We start from the raw sequence: 20,796 nt of genomic DNA, 5'->3' as shown, positions 1-20,796 counted from the left end.
ATGACAGTCATCTCTTGGAGATAGAAAACTCAGAATCTCCCCCATTCTTTCTGGTGGCTCAGCACCATCTTTTTCTCTCCATCTGTGTTGAGAATTACCTTTCGGCCTTAAATGAGACCCACCCTCCTTGAGCTGCTTCTTCGTTGACTTAACCATGCTTTTAAGAATGGGAGAACAGAAAATAACTGGACATTTTAGATTAAATAAGGAACTCTCAAATCTTGCCTTTTAGAGTAATTATTGATGTAATTTTAAATATTCAGAGTGAAACTAAATATAGATACTAGTGATGTCAACAAAGAGGACCTTCGCTGAAATAGGGTCATAAGATGCACCTGCCAAATATTTAAAATTTTTTTGTAAGTGGTTTTATTTATTTCTAGGGAGAATCTAGTGTTCATCTAGTTGACCCACTTTCAATTCAATATCTGTATACTTTGATTCTTATCTGTTTCCTCTGCTGGGAAACTGTTTTCTTTCTTATTCCATTATTTAGTTCCTTCAAATGTGGCATCTTCTTCATAATTTCTTCCCACTTTGGTGGAATTAATTATTCTCCTATGATGTATTTGTTGTTCTTGTTCAGTCACTAATGTGTCTGACTTTTTGCTACCCCATGGACTGTATGTAGCACACCAGGCTCCTCTGTCCTTCACCATCTCCTGGAGTTTGCTCAAATTCATGTCCATTGAGTTGGTGATGCTATCTAACCATCTCATCTTCTGCCGCCCCCTTCTCGTTTTGCCTTCCATCTTCCCCAGCATCAGGGTCTTTTCCAATAAGTCAATTCTTTGTATTAGGTGGCCAAAGTATTGGAGCTTCAGCTACAGTCCTTGCAGTGAATATTCATGGTTGATTTCCTTTAATATTGAGTAAATGATACTTTGCCATACCGTGATTAGAGCACTTTTTTTTTTTTTTAGGACTTACTGTATTTTATTATGGTTTCTAGTTTAAGCTTTTATCAAGGGCAAGGACGATGTCTTCTTAATCTTTGGGTTCACAGTGCTTGTGATCCAGTGCAGTCTTGAAACTGTCTCATAAATGCTCATGAGAGCTCCCAACTTTGTAATCAGTAATGTAGTGTTAGTGGTTCACAATGTCAGGGTGTTTATATGACAGAAATCAGCCAATGCTAACTTTAGGGTTCCCCCATGCAACAGCCAGTTGTTGAAAATTTATCAGCTCTGCCTTGTCAGTGACATTCTGCTACACAGAAGATACTCAACAGCCATTTGTTAAAATGAAAACAAAACAGAAAAACCCCCACCTCATTTGTTGAAATTGAGGCTATTTTGTTATAGAAAGGGAAATTTGCCTTCTCTTCCAGGGGTCTTATCAATTTAATTTGTGACTTTGCATTATGGTAGAATTCCTGCGAGTACTGTTAATTATTGTAGGTTGTTATCACCACAGGCTTTTAACAATGAGCATTATATGTTTGGATCATCAACTCAAAATATGAACATTGTTTTGTTTCCTGATTATTTGGCTTGCAGGGTGGAGTTTTAGTAAAAATTACGGAAGCATGCCCTCTTTTGAACTGCTCAGAGAAGGATCACATTCTCCCGGAGAATCAGTGCTGCAGTGTCTGCAGAGGTAAGAGGGCTTGGCGATGGGGCTTTGGGTGGAGGTGGGTTTGGGGCGAAGTTTTAATGACTAGTGTGATTACAATAATAACATGGGTCCAAAACTCTGTTGCTCAGAAATGTATTTATCTTATATATTGCCCTCGGTTATAGTCTTATCAGTTGAAAAAGGAGGATATAATCTATGTGCTTCATAGGATGGTTGTGGGGATTAAATAGGATAATGCATAAGCAGCTAGCATTATGACTAGCGCATGATAAATATTCAATAAATGATGGTTCCTACAATGATAACATTTCCTGTAATAATGGCTATTATTATGTTAATAACTATTATCATTATTATTACATTTCCCTTATGAGTGGGTTTGGAAAGAATTCTTTTAAGCTTTTTCCATGGGCCAATTCCCTTTTCTGCCAGAGGGTGACATATACTGAATCCTTACTCATAGATTTATATACAACTTTACTTCCTGCAAGGAAAATAGGCTTCAACTAACACTTAACCGCTAATTAATTCTTGAGCAGAAATGGTTTTCCTTCCTCTTGATGGAATTCTTCTCTCTTCCAAATTTATTCTTATTTCTTCAAATCAGCTGAATCAAATATTACTTCCTCTCTGAAACGTCTTACCCAGGAAGAATTAAATAGATTAGTAGAATCTAAAATGTATTCAAATCTTACAAAACAAGTCCAGTTAAACTAATAGCTTTTGTTTTGAACTTCTACCCACCACAAAGTCTTCTCCGCATTCTCACATATCCAGTGAGACATATTACAGTCTTTTTGATTTACCTCAGAATAGAGTTAAGAACCCAGGAGCATAGCAGTTTAGTTCAGGTTATATCATATTTTACTTTTTTACATCTTTTCTCTAGCATAAGCATTGACAGATAGTTTCTGCAAAGGGCCACAGGTTTTGGTGGGGTCAGAAGGTTTCCATAGCAACCACTCATCCCTGCTCTTGTATTGCGAAAGCAGCATAGGCAATGTGCATACTCAGTTGCTCAGTTGCATCCAACTCTTTGCGACTCCAGGGACCGTAGCCCACCAAGCCCCTTGTCCATGGGATTCTCCAGGCAAGATTACTGGAGTGGGTTGCCATTCCCTCCTCCAGGGGATCTTCCTGACCCAGGGGTTGAACCCGTGACTCCTGCATCTCAGGTAGATTCTTTACTGCTGAACCACTAGGCAATAGGTAAATACACAATTTAGTGGTTGTGTTTCATTAAATGTTTATTTTGAGAAACAGGTGGCAGCTCGTCATTTGCTGACCCCTCCTCTAGTTCCTTCTGATATATAAAAGTATCTGATCATGGCATGTTTTCAACTGAGGCTGAGATTTCTCTTTGTGGTTAGTCATAAGAGAGTTATCTTTTGGTAAAATTCCCAGGAAACTTTAATACACGGACAGCCACGAACGGCTGTTAGAATTGTGCCATCAGAGGATCTCCTCTAATTTATCTGCTTTCTTGCCTATATGTGTATTTGCAGCTGGGATGCTTTAGAAAGACTAAAGATTGACTGGAAATTTCAGAGGGATACATTTATTGGTAACTGATTGGGTTGTTAGGTAGCTCTTACAATTTAATGCAAAATCCATCACTTGCTATTTGTTGAGGTGCCAAGTGGGACTCAGTTTATGTAAATCCTTTTCTGATTTATGGTTTCATTAGAGCGGGCTCATTGATTATCCCACAGAAAGTCAAGAAGATTTTCATTGCTCTGACCTAATTTACAATAGACCAAGTGCCGCTGTTTATGCTCACTCTTCGCAGAAAAGCAGATACTTTTTTTTTTTTTTTGAACCAGTGAAGATGCTGAGAGAGATGACATCTCATTGAAAAGTTGACTCATTCAAGGCTCCTGTTGCTAGTGACCAGGTGGCTGACTCAGCTTTGAGGGAAAGTGTGAGGCAGGAGTAGGGCTTCCTAGATGAGATCATAGCCACAGCCAGTTTGTACAATTAAGGATTTTCTTCTTTCTCCCACCTGCTTCCTTCTCAGCCAGAATACTATCAGCTCCTTTATTTGGCAGCTGATTGTGTTTTTTTTGGAGATGTCTGCGTCTGCGAGTGAGGGAGTTATTTGTGTCCCTTGACAAGTCTGTGTTTTAAAGGAACCAGAGCACTTCTTCAGAAAAGATAGGGTGGGGAGGTCTTTTTTCCTGGGGAGCAGGTTGAGTGAAACCATTTGGGCATACGGATTCTCTTAGGATTCTTCTACTTATGCCAATCTCAGAATTCAGACCCTGGAATGAGAAAAGCATTATTTTTGACTGAAGCCCTTTTCAGCACCATTTACTGTCATTAGCCCCTTCCCCACTGACCCGTTACAAGAGAGGAACCCAGAACATTTTGTCCACTTGTACACATACTTAGGCTTATTCTGCACATTAGACAGTCAGAAAAAGAAAAGGATTTTTGGGCAGTGGGGTGTTCTTTTTCATAAAAATATAAAATTTATATGATGAACAAAAATTCATCCAGATGAGCTCAAATGTCCATTATCTTGACCTGTGCTGCCCATGAATCTTACTGTCTCTTAATTTCAATTTATTTCCCAAGAGCATCCTTGGAAGTAGCCTAAGGTTCTCTCACAATACTCTGGGAAATATTTTTCCCCTTTGATTTCTGTTTGTCTTTTACCTTTTCCTCTGTGTTCTTGTTTCTCTCTTGGAAGATAAATGGGGTGTGGCGGGGGGGTTGCGACTGGACAATTTTGCTTCTGACAAGATGAGGAAAGCCTGGTGGGCCTCTTTGAAGGCATGTTATTCAGTTCTCCTCTCCCGCCTCCTCCTTGCCCCTCTCAAAAACAGAAAGTAATGAAAAGGTGAGAAACATTCAATTTCTATGTAAAGTCATTTCTGTCCTGCATATGGAAGGGCTGTTCCATTTGCTTTGTGGATTTGAAAGAGTCTTGATTGGCAGGTAGTGTGCAAGCAGAGAGCTGGGACTCCCGTGACCTGAAATTGGTATTTCGGGGTTGAGCACATTGGTGTGGTGTGATTTCAGCTGTGTGGTTTCTGCCACCCTGATGGTATTGATTACAGACACAGACGTGGCTGTTCCCTCTTTCAAAACCTGCACTGAAGGCCCTTTAATTAGCATATTTATCATCGCTCTCTGTCTTACTAGGAATGTCAGGTCATTAGTCTGAGGGAAATCACCGCTCAGTAACATTCCTCAGAAGTCTGAGTCAAAACCTTCCTCATGCCTGCTTGGAGACCGAAGTTCTCCAAGGTTTATTTTCATTAGGCTTGGACTGAAATTTGAGAAGGCAGAGAGGGTGTTTTTCCTTTCTGACCTCTCCCCTGCCGCTGCCCCAGCTGACTGATTAAATCAAATCCATAAAGCTATCCAACTTTTAAAAAATAATGCTTGTTTTAATGACCACATTTTATGAATTGTTTCTGTAATTGTAGGAGAAAAAGGAGGGATGAAGATATGTTCATACCATTTAGAATAATCCTGTCATTTTCACGCCGATGACCTTGAATGAAATTACTTTTAGTACCAGTGTCGACTTTAAAAAATGCACAACATAAATGTTGCAATTTAAGTTTTATTTGGGGCAAAGTGAGGACTGCAGCCCAGAATGCAGCACCTCAGATAACTCTCAGAACCTGCTCCAAAGAGGCAGGGTGGATAGGTCACTATGTATATGATTTTGGTGAAGGGGGAGTAAAATGCATATGTTTTTCCGGAAGGTTTCAGTACTAGTCTCATGAAGCTGTTTGCTAGTCATGAGAAACAGTCGTCACCATGAAGGATTTCAATGCTTTTCTAGATATGAGGAGATACAAGAATTGGGCTCATTAATCGACTCCTGAAAGCATCTAACGATCTGAAGACCTGTTCTGTCAGTTGTTCCCAGGGCACAGAGTGCCTGATTCCTGCTCTTCACCCTGAACTCCTTTCAGAGGGGGTTGAAGGTCAGCAGCAGCAGCAGCAGATGATCTAGTCCTTGTAGAGGTGGATGGCAAGTGCCAATTTGTAGTTGGCACCGGCTGAAGGCGTTGTCTCATCTACGGAACAGTGTTAAGGCTCATTCTGTGGACTTATAACTTGGTTCCTCAAGACATAACTTGTTGGCTTGATTATGAAGTGTTTTTTCTTTAACTGAGTCTGTTTTTTTGTGTAATAGAACGATGATACAGCTCTCCCCATCCCCTCACTTCTGTTCAAGGAGACTATAGTTTAATACTGAGTTTTTCTCTTTGGGGAGATCAGACCTAAGACCTTCCAGTTAAGAATAACAGACTCTGACTGATTTACATTGTTCATTGTATCAGCTGAACTGCTGTCTGGACTCTTTGCATGGACACCTTACTCCTCAAACCTTGGGTCATGACAAATGCTGTAAATAATTTTTCTACCCTTTAAAGAAAAAGTAATCAGCTGACATGTGGTTAAATCCACAGGGCTCCTGGTACAGCCAGAAGGCTTTTAGGGACAGAACTGCAGGACAAATAGGGAGACACACAGAAAAAGAGTCAAGGTAATGGATATTGGCAGGGGAAGGTGACTTTGCAATTGCTGGCATCCAAGGTCTTAGTCACCAGCAGCACCACCCAGAACAGCCCTAATCACTGCTGTAGTTTCTCTCTGATGCCTCTGGTCGGTTTGTGCCAGAAGCACAAAGTTTGTTTATCCTCATCATTACCTTGAGGTAATGACTATAGCAGGAGCCCATCTACCTAAGTGTAAGGCCACGAGGGTGGAGAAGGGGGAGTGGGTACTGGAATAGCATCTATGCTTCTGCCTGGGAAGAAGCAATAAAAGCATGGATGTAACCCCAGCAGAAAGATTGCATGTGAATTGCTAGTGTTCTCACTTAACGGGGGAAAAAAAAGCCAACTTGACCATGTATTCTCAGGATCGCTCCAGGAAAACACCACAATCGTTTGGCCCACCCCAGAATTCTTGACACACTCCTCAGGGTTTTATCCCTTTCATAAACAGCTCTAATTGAATCTTGAATGTTGCCAATGACTCTGGAGGGTTTTGCTGCATGTTGAAGATTTTCAGTGTTGGAGAAAAAGTTCTTTTCAACATCTGTTCCCAACGTGTTTATCTGTAATTTTAATTCATGCTCACTTGCCTTGTCATCTGGCTTGGGCTGAAATTAGTTGAGATTATTTGTACTATTTAAGGCTTTATGCCCTTCAATTAAATCCTCCCAAAGAGTCTTGGTGGTGCATGATTTTCTTTTTTTCTAGTCTTTGTCATCATCTTAGGTGAATTTGTAATTGAAATGGGTTTTATAGGATTTCAGTGTAATGGAGATAAAAAGAGACTTAGAAAAGAGGCACTTAATGAGAAGGTAAACTAGTGCCTAAATAGAGGAGCAGGCAGTTTGTAGATGGGCTAGATGCTCTGCCTATTGATAGAAAAATCCCTGCAGCCATGGACCATGGTGGGCACTGGAAAGCCAGGTCTGTATTTTTCAACTACTGAGGCTGGGAACACAGGGCATTTGGAGGAGAGAGTCTCGGGGAGCCCATGAATTCTGTTCTCTTAAAAGTGCTGCAGTGGATCCAGGCCCAACGAGTCTGGGGAAGGAGGCACATTACCCCAGAGAGAAGACTTGAAATTAAGGCCAAGCTGCCTTGGACTAGAAGACCCTTAAGTGTGATTACTGTCGAAAAACCATGTGTTTCTAAGAACTTATGAGAATCCAGAGAGCTCTGTCTCTAGCAGGTCACAACCTCTGCCATGATGTCACAACCCTCTGTTCGTAGAAGCTGAAGGAATGTCCTCACCCCTGCAGGGCCCAGGCTTCTGTGGTGTGTATGTTGGTTGTGAAGTACACTAGGGCATCTGGTTCTCATAAAGAACCTTTGGGCCTTAGTCCTCCTCTAGGGCCAGTCCATGGGTGGAGCTGTCTCCATACCAACTAGGTACATTGGAGTATATTGTCCTCAGTGTACCTTTGCTCTTTGTGACTTTCAAGGTTGGGCAAGCAGCAGTGACGTGAGGGTTATTGGCTTTCTAGGATTTGAGTTAGGGTGGGGAAATCTGGGGTGTATTTTCAGATCGTCCATCATTTCAAAGGTAACCTGCTTGCCTTCTGGGAGATATATTAGGGGCAGGTGATTGAGAGCAAGCAGTGATGCTCTATGTGGAATCAGACTTTATATTAGGGAAACTAAATCCTGCTCTTGAGTAGTGACCTATTCATTCCTTGCTGTGGAAGAAATCACGGTAGTAAATCATATAGATGCTTATCCATTGTTGGCAGAAAGAGTGGATGGTTTGCTGTGATTAGAAAGGTTACAGAGAGGGATCTGGAGAATGGCAGTGTGGGGGCTTCACTATGATGGGCAAGGATTTTATATGTAGTTAAGCCAATGGATTTAAAGAAACCAAAGAGTTTTTTTTTTTTTTTTTAATAAGTGTTATTGGTCTTTCACTGGTATTGAAAGATTCTAGATCAGGGTCATGAGGGGGAATCCAAATTGTAGACGTCTCCCAATGAAAGGAGAAAATATGACCTCCACATTTTTATGTTTTTTCTTCAATTTCTTTGAGCATGTTGTGGACACATGCTGCTCCCTCTGTTTGGAAATCCTGTGCCTTGTCCAGCCAACCTCACTCATCCCTCAAATCTCCTTTTGATACCTTGTGTTAGGGCCTCTCTGTGATAACATTTTGGAAGCACCTTACGCCTCTCCATCACATCTCCTGTAACCCAATACTCAACAATAGCCATCCCGAGTGTTAAATGAATGAGGGAGTGTTTATGCTGTTTATGGCATTTTTGTTTTATCCCAATTTTCTAGGACAGTGGCTGGACACACGTCATGGGGCTTAATATTTGTCAAACAAATGACTGGTATCTCTGCCAGGAACTAAAATTAAGGAAGTGGTTGGGGTAAAACCTGGAATTCCATTTCAGCAGATTGTGTGTCTTCCTCGGAGCATCTGCTCATTTCCACCACTCAAGTGTAACTAAGCTCCAAATGGATATTACTCATTTTGGTATCTCATCCAAGAATGGTGTTCTGTTGTATGGTGTTATTTCTCTCTTGACTTTAAGTCCCCAAGCCACAAAGTAATAGTGGGCTGTATCCTGGAGAAAGAAACATGGTTTATTCCTTTGGAAAGATTCAAGGCATGTCATGGACTAGAAAATGCTGAGTGATGGAATAGTGGTCTCTTCAGGTCAGGTCAGAATTCCTTGAATGTCCCTTAATGAGTAAAATCATGGCCGGGACATCATGTAGAGTGGTGGAGAGAGACTGGGCGTTAGAATCATATTTGAGTCTATATATATCTTTTAGGCATTTCCTACTAGCTGCAAGGCCACAAAGAAGGTAATTAACATCTTTGAGTCTTGGTTTATTCATTTTAAAGCACTCTTTTAATTTTACTTTTGGAAGACAGAGGGTTTAGTCATCAACTCTACAAATATTTCTTGAGTGTTTATCATGTGCTGGATATTGCCTTAGGCGCAAGAGAAACAAACTTGTAGAGTCCTTTCCCTTGAAGAAGTGAGCTTCTAATGTGGAAACAGACATTCAACAAATAAGCACAGAAATGAACATGTAATTAGTACTGTGCTACCTGCTATGAACAAGAAGAGAGTAGTATCAGAGAGAGTAATAGGGTTTTCTTTAGTCTGGAGGGACAAGAAAGCCTTCTCTGAATAGATTATATTTAAGCTGGGACTTGACAACTGAGTAGAAATTATTCTGGCAGGGATGTGTCATAAGTTCTGAGTTGGTGGGACAAGCTTGCAAAGACTCTGAATCAGGGAAGAGACTGGAGTACTAGAGGAATTCAAATAAAGGCTGATACACTTGGGGAGGAATGAGAGAGGGAGAGGAGAGTCTTGTTTGTCATTTCAAATCAGAGTTAAGAATTTTGCATTTTTCTTGAGAAAATGCAAAGTCCTCCGGGAGAAGACTTTTAAGGGGATGAGTGACATGATCCAATCTATGTTTTAAAAGGATTTGTTTGTGGGGAAAATGGATTAGAGACAAGCAAAATGGGGAACAGGAAGGCAAATGAGGTGCTTTCTTTTTGAGAAATAGTAGTTTGGAGTAGGGTTTTTTCCTTACTGCTGTGGAGTGGAGGAAAAAGAGATTCCAGAGATATTCATGAAATGAAATGAATAGAACTTGGGAAGGGGCAGTATTTAAAGACAGAGGACAAAGATGACTCCTTAAAAAAAAAAAAAGCTGGTTTAAGTGGATAAAAGTGCTGTAGATTGATATGGAGAACTTGGAGAGCATGGATATCAGATTTAAGATCAAGAGTGCAGTTTCAGCTGGGTGAGCCATGAGGCAACTCTGAGGTCATCCAAATTGAATGTCAAGTGGGCCGTGGCTATAATGATGTAAAATATGTAAAGTGGGATATACAAGACAGTGTTACTTGAAATGTTTATAGAGGGCTGTGTGAGCCTTTATTATTGCTTCTAGAGGAGGGTGAATGTTCTTAACCAGAGACCAGAAGAGACTGGGCACAAGCTTTGACCTTGTTTCAATTTTTCTTAAGAACAGATTGGCAGAACCTGGGGTTGGGTCCTAAATGGGCCTCTTTGAAAATTTTATTGGGCATAGAGATCTACAAACATCATCAGAGAATAGTCATTAGTAGTTATCTATGCTCCGAGGTTTTTAAATCATAGAATAATAATTTTCTTAGTGGTCTTAACAAGAACTTGAGTTAAATCATAACTCTGCCACTTTCTGGCTGTGTTACCTTGGATAAAATAGTCCCAACCACATTTTCCTAATCTGCAAAGTAAGAATAATAATAATCTTTAGAGTTGTTGTGCCTGACAAATTGGAAAAAGTCAACAAACAGCAACTTTTATAACAAAAATGTTCTATATCTTTGGACCACTGCTATTTAGATGATGTTGCTTTGTGTGCTTCTCATTATAGGATGATAATTACAGAGACTCTGGTGGTGGTTTAGTCATTAAGTTGTGTCTGATTCTTGCGACCCCATGGACTGGATCCTGCCAGGCTCCTCTGTCCATGGGATTTTCCAGGCAAGAATACTGGAGTGGGTTACCATTTCCTTCTCCAGGGGGTCTTCCTGACCCAGGAATCGAACCCAGGTCTTCTGCATTGCAGGCAGATTCTTTACTGACTGAGCTATGAGGGAAGCCCCCAGAGACTTCAGATTCATTTATTAAAATATTCAAGTAAAAGAACATGAATATTGAGTATATGTGTATGCATATGTGTGTGTATTCTACAGTCTGGTCACAGCTTCTAATTCTGAGGGAAAAAGATATTGATTAAAGAAAGAAGGTAACATTGAAGAATTTCATGTATCAATCTGTATTGATAGCCAGCTGCTGAAGAAAATATTGTACCAAGAGTTAGTAAGAGGACTAGAGAAAAAGACTATAGGTGGCAACTGAAGACAGATATCCTGAAGGGAAGGATCTGTAACTTAAGTGTCATGCTTTTCAGACATCAGATAAGAAAGACTAAACCTTTAGAAAGATTTTGAAATGTGGAAAGTTGATTGAGGATTTATGACTTGGCAGCCAGCTATCTTGGGGTGGTTTTGAAGAATGAAGATGACCAGCTGGGGTGATGAAAGTGTTTTAAGACTGGATTGTGGTGATTTACTGTACAGCTGTGTGAGTTTACTAGAAATCATCAGTTTGTCTTCACAATAGGTAAATTTTATGGTATGTAAATTGTACTTCAGTAAAAATGTTTAAAGAAAAATGGTGACTAGAAAACCAGTCCCATTAGCCTTCTAGTTGCTCAAGAGAGGACATTAAAATACCACTGTAGATTCATCCATATCTTTATTCATTCATTAATTTAACCACCCATATTTCTACCTGTCGATTTTCCCATCCATCTATAAGCCATCCTTCTCCACAGACAGCTATCCTTGTGTGGGAAGCTTTTAGCCGAAAGAAATGAGTCAGACATAGACCTTGACTTGAAGAAGTTGGAGTGATTAGAGTTAGTGTTTTAAAAGAATATTTAAAATTGCCCAGCCATGTGTACATGCTTGTATATGTGTGTGTGTGTATATATATATGAAAAAGAAATCTAAAATGTAATCTGCTTGAATCTAGGCATGCAAAAAAGAAACGATATCTTTTTTATCCTTTGGAGTGTAGACTGCTTATAAAACTGTTGCTTTTTGATTAAGAAGCCTGGCATCAGTCGCACCTGGATCGTGGCTCTGTGTACTTTCACTCATGCACTAACTTCTCTGAGTTAGTGCCACATCTGTGAAATAGGGTAATAATTCCAGTTTCATAGGATTGTTAATAGAATTAAGTGTAATAATGCACCTGAAACACTTTACTGAGCACCTAGCATATATTTTGTGCTTGATAAATGTTAATCATTCTTATTACAACTGTGCCAGATTATTTGAGGTTCTTCAAACTTACCCTTCTTCCTCAAGGGTTGGAGTCCCATTCCTCCCATTGGGATCTGTGTCTTGCAGATCATTTGTCTTGCACAAGTTTCTACCTGTGATGAGTCAAAGGTCAAGTTTTGCATCAGCTAGAAGGGATTTCTTCTTCTCTGGAACACTATGATAATTTGTACTGCTCACATCTTACTTATCTACTCCTGTGTTTGGCTTACCTCACCTTAGAGTTTCTAAATTCTCTTGCAGTCATGGAATGTCTCAAACACCTTGACATTGCCCCCAGGATCTTGCATAGTGCTGCATCCCTGTAAATATTGAGTAGATGATTATTCACTCATGCAGAAAGGCAAGCAGGTACAGAATAAATACTGCTTGAATGAATTAAAAAATTTTAAATTTTGCATTAATTAAAAAAGAAGAAGAAGAAAGCATGTTTTTGATACAATGGTGAGGCCCAAAGTGGATTTGTCCATACCGTTAATCTGTCTCATGGGCCCTTCATTGTCTTTGAAATACATTTGACCCAACTCTCTGCATTGTGAATTGACACGGCACGTGTCTGCTAGAGAGATGTGCGTTGGAAAGTCAACAGGGTTTGAGGGGCTTTGTTCCAGGCTATCCAATGTTTGTGGAAAGTGAAGGACAGTTGCATATCCTAGGGAAAAAAAAAGTCATGCAACAAAGAATGTTCATATGACATTGAGTCAAACTTTATAATAAAAGAAAATGTGACAACTTAATTGTTGATCAATTGTGATGTGGGGAGGGAAGTCCAGGCACTTCCTCTGGCAAAGAAAGCTATGATACCTAAAAATAGTCCTTTTGATAACAGAAACATCAAGTACTTTAATGGTTATTATAAGCCTTTTAAGTCCTTGTAGAAGTGTTCTTGGCTGACAGAGGTTTCACATTTCCAACAAGTTTTTACTCTGATTTTGACTGAGGCAGTCACCGGTTAACAGGTCAGATACTGAGGCTGGATATGATATTATGCTCCCCTCAACCTTTGGATCCACTTTCTGACATCACAAGTGGTGTCTACATCTTTCAATTTTTAAAAAAAAATATTTCTGCTATGTGAGAGGATATAGAAAAAAACAAATTATATGGGCCTTGGAGTTCATCAGACATAGTTTAGAATCTTGGCATGTCCACTTATTAGCTAGATATTAATGAGTTTGAGCTTCTCCTTTCTTATCTTGAAGCTGAGGATAACACTGTTATCATATTTGAACTTTAACCATCATTGTCAGCAGTACTGTTATCATAATCATTATCATTCTTATCACAGTGGCTAACAAATAGTTACCTCCTAGTGGGTATCAAGATTTGCTCTAAGTGCTTTATGAATTAGCCCATTTAACTTGTTTGACACAAATTAATAAGGTATATAATTAGCCCCATTTAAAACATCTAGTATAATGCCAGACATAGGTGCATGACTATTATTGTTTAATAGGAGTTATTATCTTCTATACTCTTTGGTCTAAATGTTGGTTTAAAATTATGTCTCAAAGGAAGAACATTCTAGGATGTTATCACCAAAAGGAATTAAACTTGGAGTTTATATGGTTCAGTGCTTTCTATATTGTTTTTAAACCAGAAACTGTTGTTCACATAATCACTGTTTCAACAGTATAAAAGCAAAGCTATTCTATTTGAATCAGGGCGGGGGGACTTGCGCTCTGACCAACAACTCAGCTGTGCCCAAGACTCTGAGGAATAGTGTGAAAATCACTGATGTCCTTTCTTGGAATATGTACCTAGATAGGCAAAGTGACTTATTGTATTTATTAGTGTAGACCCTGAATTATGAGTTAGATCTCTTCTCCAAGATCACTTGTTTTCTATGAGACTGCAGTATGTGATATAGCAGTGTGGTTATTATTTGCTAAAATGTATGAGTTAAAAATGATAAAGCACTTTTTATATATCTTGTTATATATGAACTTCACAATTCCCATGGTGAGTATAACATAAAAATGCATAATATATAAAATTTTTTGAGGGTTGGGAGATTGGTAGAATTGGTAATAGAGGTAGGATGGGGAAAAAAAAAAAAGTCGAGAGACCAGAAATGTTGAAAAAGGTTGATTCCATTGAGATAAGTAAGCACACTGGAGTTGGCATTTGCCCAGAGGTCAATTTTTAATCCCTGGTGGTAGAATCTGGCTTCTAATGGACTACTGTTTAAGCAGACAGGAGGAGAAGCCTGAGGCTTGCATAAATAAAGAATCTTGAAGGGTAAATCCTTGGTGGGTGACTAGGAAAAACCTACTCTGTAAGAGGAGACTTGCTTGTCAGTCTTGACTGTAGATAGGGAGTATGGGAGAGAAAAGTCTGCATTCCTGAAAGCTTAGAATCTAAATTTATTCTGCCTGTGTGGCTCAGTCCATGTGTCCCAAGGCAAAATGTAGTTTAAAGTGATTGTAGGTTGATAGTTCCCTTGGGCACCTGACAAAAGCAAACCCAGATCCTCTCTGAAGAAGTACAGTTTTAAAGTCCAAACCTCAAATAATTCCTGCAGATTAAATCCTAAAAAATATGAGCTCACAAAGAATCATAAAAGAATCACTCAAAACACAAGAAAACAGTACCCATGCAGGATACTCAGTGAAACAAACTAAAATCAGAAGACTGAAGATAGTGGAGTTGTATGTGTAAAATATATGTCTAATGTGTTTTTAAAAGGGAGAAATTAAAAGAGGAAAGAATGAGAGACTGCAAATTTGACCAAGGAGATTTAAAAAGAAATTGAATTCTAGAAAATAAAAAATGCAAGTAAAATAAAAATGATGTGGATGACTGAGACAATATGACACTACTTGAGAGAATTAAGAGACCGAAGTATACATCTAGAAGTTAAACAGAATTCTGCATAGAAAAAAGAGTTGGGAATATTAAGGCAAGTAGGAGTAACATGGAGGAGAGCTTAAGAAAGAAGGGAGAATAGTAATCTCATTATAATTCTAGAAAGAGCGATTAGAGGCAATGGTGCAGAGAGAATGTTTGAAGAGAAAATACCTGAGAATTTTTCAAACTGATAAAAGATTTAACTAATCTTTATGTTTAAGAATCCCAAGGAATCCCAGGAAGAACAAATAAAAATAAATTCACACCTAAAAACCTTAAAGTTAATGAATATGGAACAAAACAAAGCTCATCAACTAACCAACCAAATAAAATAGATCTTAAAAGTCACAGAGGAAAAAAAAAAAAAAAGTCACAGAGAAAGGTTTGTCACATACTATGAAATGACTGTTAGGCTAACAACTGATTTCTCAAAAGTTATGACAGAAGCCAGAAACAATGAGATGTCTTCAAAATGTTGAGGCAAAATAGCTCTGTACCTAGTAAAGCTGTTTTTCAAGTAGGAGGGTTGTCAAAGGACATATTTAGATAAATTAAAATTGAGCATAGTTACTGTCAAATTTATCTTCACTAAAGGGATTTATGAAGAATATATTGAGGAAAAGTAACTATCTCTGAGGGAATGTCTTAGATTCAAGAAAGACTCTTGAGCAAAGAAATGTAAAACATATGGTTTAAAAAGTGTGCCTCAGGAAACATGTTCAAGAACGTTTCTTGCAGCCATGCTAGTAATTCAAAACCTGCAAATAACTCAAATGTCAATACTTAGTATAATAGATAAATTGTGGAATATTTATACTATGAAATATTATATACTACTGATGAATGATAGCCACAGGCATTAATATGAATGAACAGGAAAAAAAAAAACATACGTCATAGAGGATATGGTACAGTATGATTTCACAGGTGAAGTTCAAAATGGCCAAAACTAAATAATCTATTATTTAGAAATACATACCTATATATGGTAAAGCATACAGAAATATGTAAGGGAGTAATTAACACAATTGTTAGGGTAGTTGTCTCTGATGGATGAGAGGGAGATTCTTTGGGGATGTTTAATAAATAGGTACTGACAATACTTTTTGTATTAATTTTATCAGATATATTCATATATATTCATTTTATATATTTCCTATGTATCATAAATTTTGTAATAAAACCATTTAAAAGGCTAGTCACGTAAGAAGGTAGTGGAAAGAAAGTTCAGGATCAACATGGATAAAAGCTTTCAAAAAGGAATAACTTCAGCAAGTTTGTGCATTAGGAGAGAAAATTCTCAGGTATGGGATGGTCCAAAGATTTTTATTCCTCTTTATGGATATGCAAATTTATCTTTGCATATTGCCACGGCATATTCTCATATATGCTGACATATAATAACAGTGTCTCATGCTTTATTATTTGGAAGTCTTATATTCTCCTCTTTCCTGATGTAAAATTTTATTTGTTTCTTCTAGGTCATAACTTTTGTGCTGAAGGACCTAAATGTGGTGAAAACTCAGAGTGCAAAAACTGGAATACCAAAGCTACTTGTGAGTGCAAGAATGGTTACATTTCTGTCCAGGGAGACTCTGCCTACTGTGAAGGTAAGTGAGCTATTTAATATAATCAACTTGTGAGGAATGTATTCCTGGTAGATATGGCTGAAGATTGAAAGCCTTCCCTTGGTTCTGGTCCTGTGGGATCCTAGAAGAAATTGTCAACTGCCTAGGATACTCTCCTCCTGCCAGACTGCTTAGTAGCATGTAATAGCAAGACTTTTGAAGTTGTGAAACCCAGCAAAGTAACAAAAGCAGTAGAGCCATATCAGATCCCATGTTCTACTGTCACTATATTTAATAATCACCAGGAAAACTCTAAATACCTCATCTTATGTTGTCTTATTTGGGAAGATCATCATCTTCAATTTCAGTTCAATGTTATGCAGTGGATTCTCTTTTTGAATGGATGCTTTGATGCTAACTTCTACCCAATTGCCATCATCTTCCTCTGCCAAGGTTATGTGTTGCTATTAATAATCCCCAAACTCTTGTAAAAGCCCCAGTGACGGATGGACTCATAACTTTTGCACATGAATTGATGTCATTAGAGTAGGTTGGTGGCCTCAAGCATCGGTGACCCCCTTTTCTCCTTTACAAAGCTGAACAACTCCTCTGTCTTATGTGAACCCCTCTTTCCATGCTTAGGACTCTGGTGGCAAGTATTGCATACTCCTGCTCCTTTAACAAACCAGAGGGTCAGAAATTATGTCTGACCCTGGACTTACATGTGAAAGTGAAGTGAAGTCGCTCAGTCATGTCCGACTCTTTGCGACCCCATGGGCTGTATGTAGCCTACCAGGCTCCTCCATTCATGGGATTTTCCAGGCAAGAGTACTGGAGTGGGTTGCCATTGCCTTCTCCACTTACATGTAAAATGCCCTAAAATCTAAGATCTTTCACTTCTCCAGTGCTCACTGGTTCCCTCCTGTTGGTTTAGAGAAATTGTTATAGGCAAATTGATGCTAGGCTGTTTCTCTGTCCTGGTTGGACCCACGTACTCCTGTCATCTTTACTAACAATATATTGAACCTTGGGGATCTGTTAATCAGGAATGTGGATGTCACAACTGGAATAAATGCGGCAATGTCTTGGTCACTATCCTCTGCTGCTTTGGTTCTCAAGTAGATCAGGTACGTTCAAGGTGAGGACAATTGATGACAATAATGGTAAATTTCTTTCCATTCTGCTGTTTTATGTCATTGACTTCTGCTTTACAGTTGGCTGACTAAAGACCTTGTCAGTTGTTAAGGAAATGTGTCTAATTACTGTTAGTGTTCAGAACCTGTTAGGTATCCTCTGTTTTCCATTTCTTATGGAAGATTTTCTTCATTACTCTTTTGGTTCTCATTGGCAATACAGTATAAGTCTCATAGTTCCTCCCCCACTTTTTTCTACAGTTCTTTTTCTTTTGTTTACTGAACTTGATTTGGGAGACATGTCACTTGGGAGAATGAAGTTGCCCTTTAGCTATGCAACTTTTCATCTTGCCGTAATATCATGTTATCAAGACATCAATTTTGAGAAAGAGGATTATTAATTTCAATGTTTAATGTTAACATTTATTTTTATACTGTACCTTGTCCTGTTTTGTATTGCACCTTACACTATTCTGTGTTTTTGTCAGAAAATTAATGTAACTTTAAAAATTAAAAAAAAAAGAACATTATTCTCGTCATTCTTCATGAAAAAATCCCACAAGCCAGGTAATGGTCTGAAAAATTTAGCTTTTTGCCTTTTGCTATATGTGGGATCAGTTCAGTTCAGTCCAGTTCATTCGCTCAGTCGTGTCCGACTCTACAACCCCATGAACTGCATCATGCCAGGCCTCCCTGTCCATCACAAACTCCCGGAGTTTACTCAAACTCATGTCCATCGAGTCAGTGATGCCATCCAGCCATCTCATCCTCTGTCGTCCCCTTCTCCTCCTGCCCCCAATCCCTCCCAGCATCAGGGTCTTTTCCAATGAGTCAACTCTTCACATGAGATGGCCAAAGTATTGGAGTTTCAGCATCAGCATCAGTCCTTCCAGTGAACACCCAGGACTGATTTCCTTCAGGATGGACTGGTTGGATCTCCTTGCAGTCCAAGGGACTTTCAAGAGTCTTCTCCAACACCACAGTTCAAATTCTTTGGTGCTTAGCTTTCTTTATAGTCCAACTCTCACATCTATACATGACTAGTGGAAAAACCATAGCCTTGACTAGACGGACCTTTGTTGGCAAAGTAATGTCTCTGCTTTTAAATATGCTATTTAGGTTGGTCATAACTTTCCTTCCAAAGAAGTAGGCGTCTTTTAATTTCATAGGTGCAATCACCATCTGCAGTGATTTTGGAGCCCCAAAACTCAACAATTATAAAAATGATAGAAGGAACCTCAAAATAATTTGAATCCTGATTCTGTCATTGGCAGACATTTTGGTTGTCTTTTGGAAGCAGTGTGCCCACCATTCCTGACTCCCCTTAGCTGTTGAGACCTGGCAGAATCTGGGAGGAAATAGCTGGCATGAATGCTGTTTGGGATTCCGATTTTGTCCTCATTTTTGTTACATAGAATCAGTTTTATGAGGTGCCATGTTATGCCTACCCTTTGTGTGTGATGAAGAAGAAAATGGCAACCCATTCCAGTATTCTTGTCTGGAGAATTCCATAGACAGAGGAGTCTGGTGGGCTCCAGTCCATGGGGTCGCAGAGTCGGACGCACCGAGCGACTATCACTCACTCACTTTGTGTGTGAAGCCTTATTTTATTGGTTCTGTTGAGCAATTTTAGGTCTCAATCCCTGTTTTCTTGAACATGTTTCTCAGTTCATTGTGGGTTCAGGGCATTGGGCCAGTGTATACTGTGGGACCACCTTGGGACATGGTGATATTCTTGGGCTTCAATCAGTTCTCTGTAATCATGGGAACATTCCACAAGTTCAAGGATAACACCTAAGAAAAAGCTGACTAAACATTAGAGCCCATTTACTGTCTAAGAATAGAACTCAGGGGAAAAAAACAGGGGTCGGATCCTGGACATTGGATGGGAGGCACTGAGAACCAAGTAGGGTGAATATCAATATTTAGAGCAAACACCCTTCTCTCTTTCCATTCTGCCATCTTCAGCACACCTGGGCTTTGGGCTTGTTTTCCTGTGACTGCCATGGCCCCAGGCATGATGTCCTCCTACCAGTATCTCAAGGAAGAGAGGGGTAGGGGTTAAAAACCTTCTCTGTGTAAGATTCTGTCTTTATATGTTTAAGGAAAGTTCTCCTAGAATGTCCTTTATAACCTCCTTTGGCTCTCTCTCCCCATGCAGAAGACTTCTGCTGTCTTATTTTTTAGACCTGGGTTACCTGCTATCCACCCCTACACCAATCAGATGATTGTCTCAAAGCACAATGGCTTGCACTAATTGTGTTCCACGGCTGGGTTTGGAATAAGGATTTACTTTCCCTGAGACTAAATGATCTTTGCCTGAATTAAATATGGTTGTAGCTATAGGAGGAGGGTATGTGTGTGGCTTTGGGTGGATATAAAGCCATGGATACCACACTTTGGTATGGTAAAATGCAGTATGGCCATTTACTCAGCTTCTGTCCTCAGAGTTATTCTCTGGGATGCTCACCACAGAGCCACCTGGGTACCAGAGACTCTCAGAGGCTGAGGTCATTGTCTCCCTGTAGCCTAGAGAGAGAGGAGTAGATACGTATGAACTGCTTCAGGCAAGTTATTTTTTACTCGGAGTAAATGGAGTGAAGATGACCCATATTGTACAAACCATGATGAACAAGACTGGCTTGCAAATTAAAACAAAATATTGCACTCATTGTCCAGACTGTCTTGAAGAGCCTATTCAGGCTTTCAGTGGAAAAAGCAGCACAAAAGGCTTTCAATTTTCTTAACTTCCTTGGGTAGCAGGAGAGAGAGAGTGTATTAAGGGCTCTTCCTGCTCTGCAGAGATTGCCTTAGAAACTGCCATAGAGAAGATATCAGAACTCCTGGCCAATCAATAGAAGGTAATAAGAACCTTTGTCAGCTATGATACAATTCACAGGAGGTTGTTTCATTTTGCCTTGTCTGGCTCCAACGGGAACATTCACCATTTTGAAAATTGCTGTAGTTGGATTTTTGTGTTTTATGAAATCTGGTGTACTGTGACTTTTTTTTTTTTTTAATCTTTGTGATGACAATGGGTTGGTCTTAAATAGTTTCTGATACATTAGCTTCAGTTAGAGGTAGTATCTTGAGGAAAGTACAGTAGTTGGGGTCTATTCCTGATCTTCTTGAATTTGAAGCCTACACAGAGACTCACACTTTTTCTAGTAAAAAAGTAGTAAAAGGTTAGGTTGAAGAATAAAGAGCAATGTGGTACATATACATCATAAAATCTGCCAGGCATAGAAAGTACTACAATTAGTATTAAATAATACCTCCTACTT

At 39.2% G+C, this 20,796-nt stretch overlaps 1 protein-coding gene across 2 annotated transcripts in view; it reads left to right on the top strand.

Moving 5' to 3' along the window:
* The window catches only part of NELL1 (neural EGFL like 1), a 1,014,750-nt gene that overhangs the window by 277,884 nt on the left and 716,070 nt on the right, over positions 1 to 20,796 (top strand). For both annotated transcript variants that reach the window (XM_043452361.1, XM_043452360.1), the window contains exons 11-12: positions 1,500 to 1,599; positions 16,293 to 16,421. In XM_043452361.1, the coding sequence (XP_043308296.1) occupies positions 1,500 to 1,599; positions 16,293 to 16,421 (229 nt within the window). The remainder of the gene's footprint in view (positions 1 to 1,499; positions 1,600 to 16,292; positions 16,422 to 20,796) is intronic.

Source organism: Cervus canadensis, chromosome 29 (genome assembly GCF_019320065.1).
Source record: "Cervus canadensis isolate Bull #8, Minnesota chromosome 29, ASM1932006v1, whole genome shotgun sequence".
Lineage (NCBI taxonomy): Eukaryota > Metazoa > Chordata > Mammalia > Artiodactyla > Cervidae > Cervus > Cervus canadensis.
This window is presented reverse-complemented; position numbering and strand designations above follow the sequence as displayed.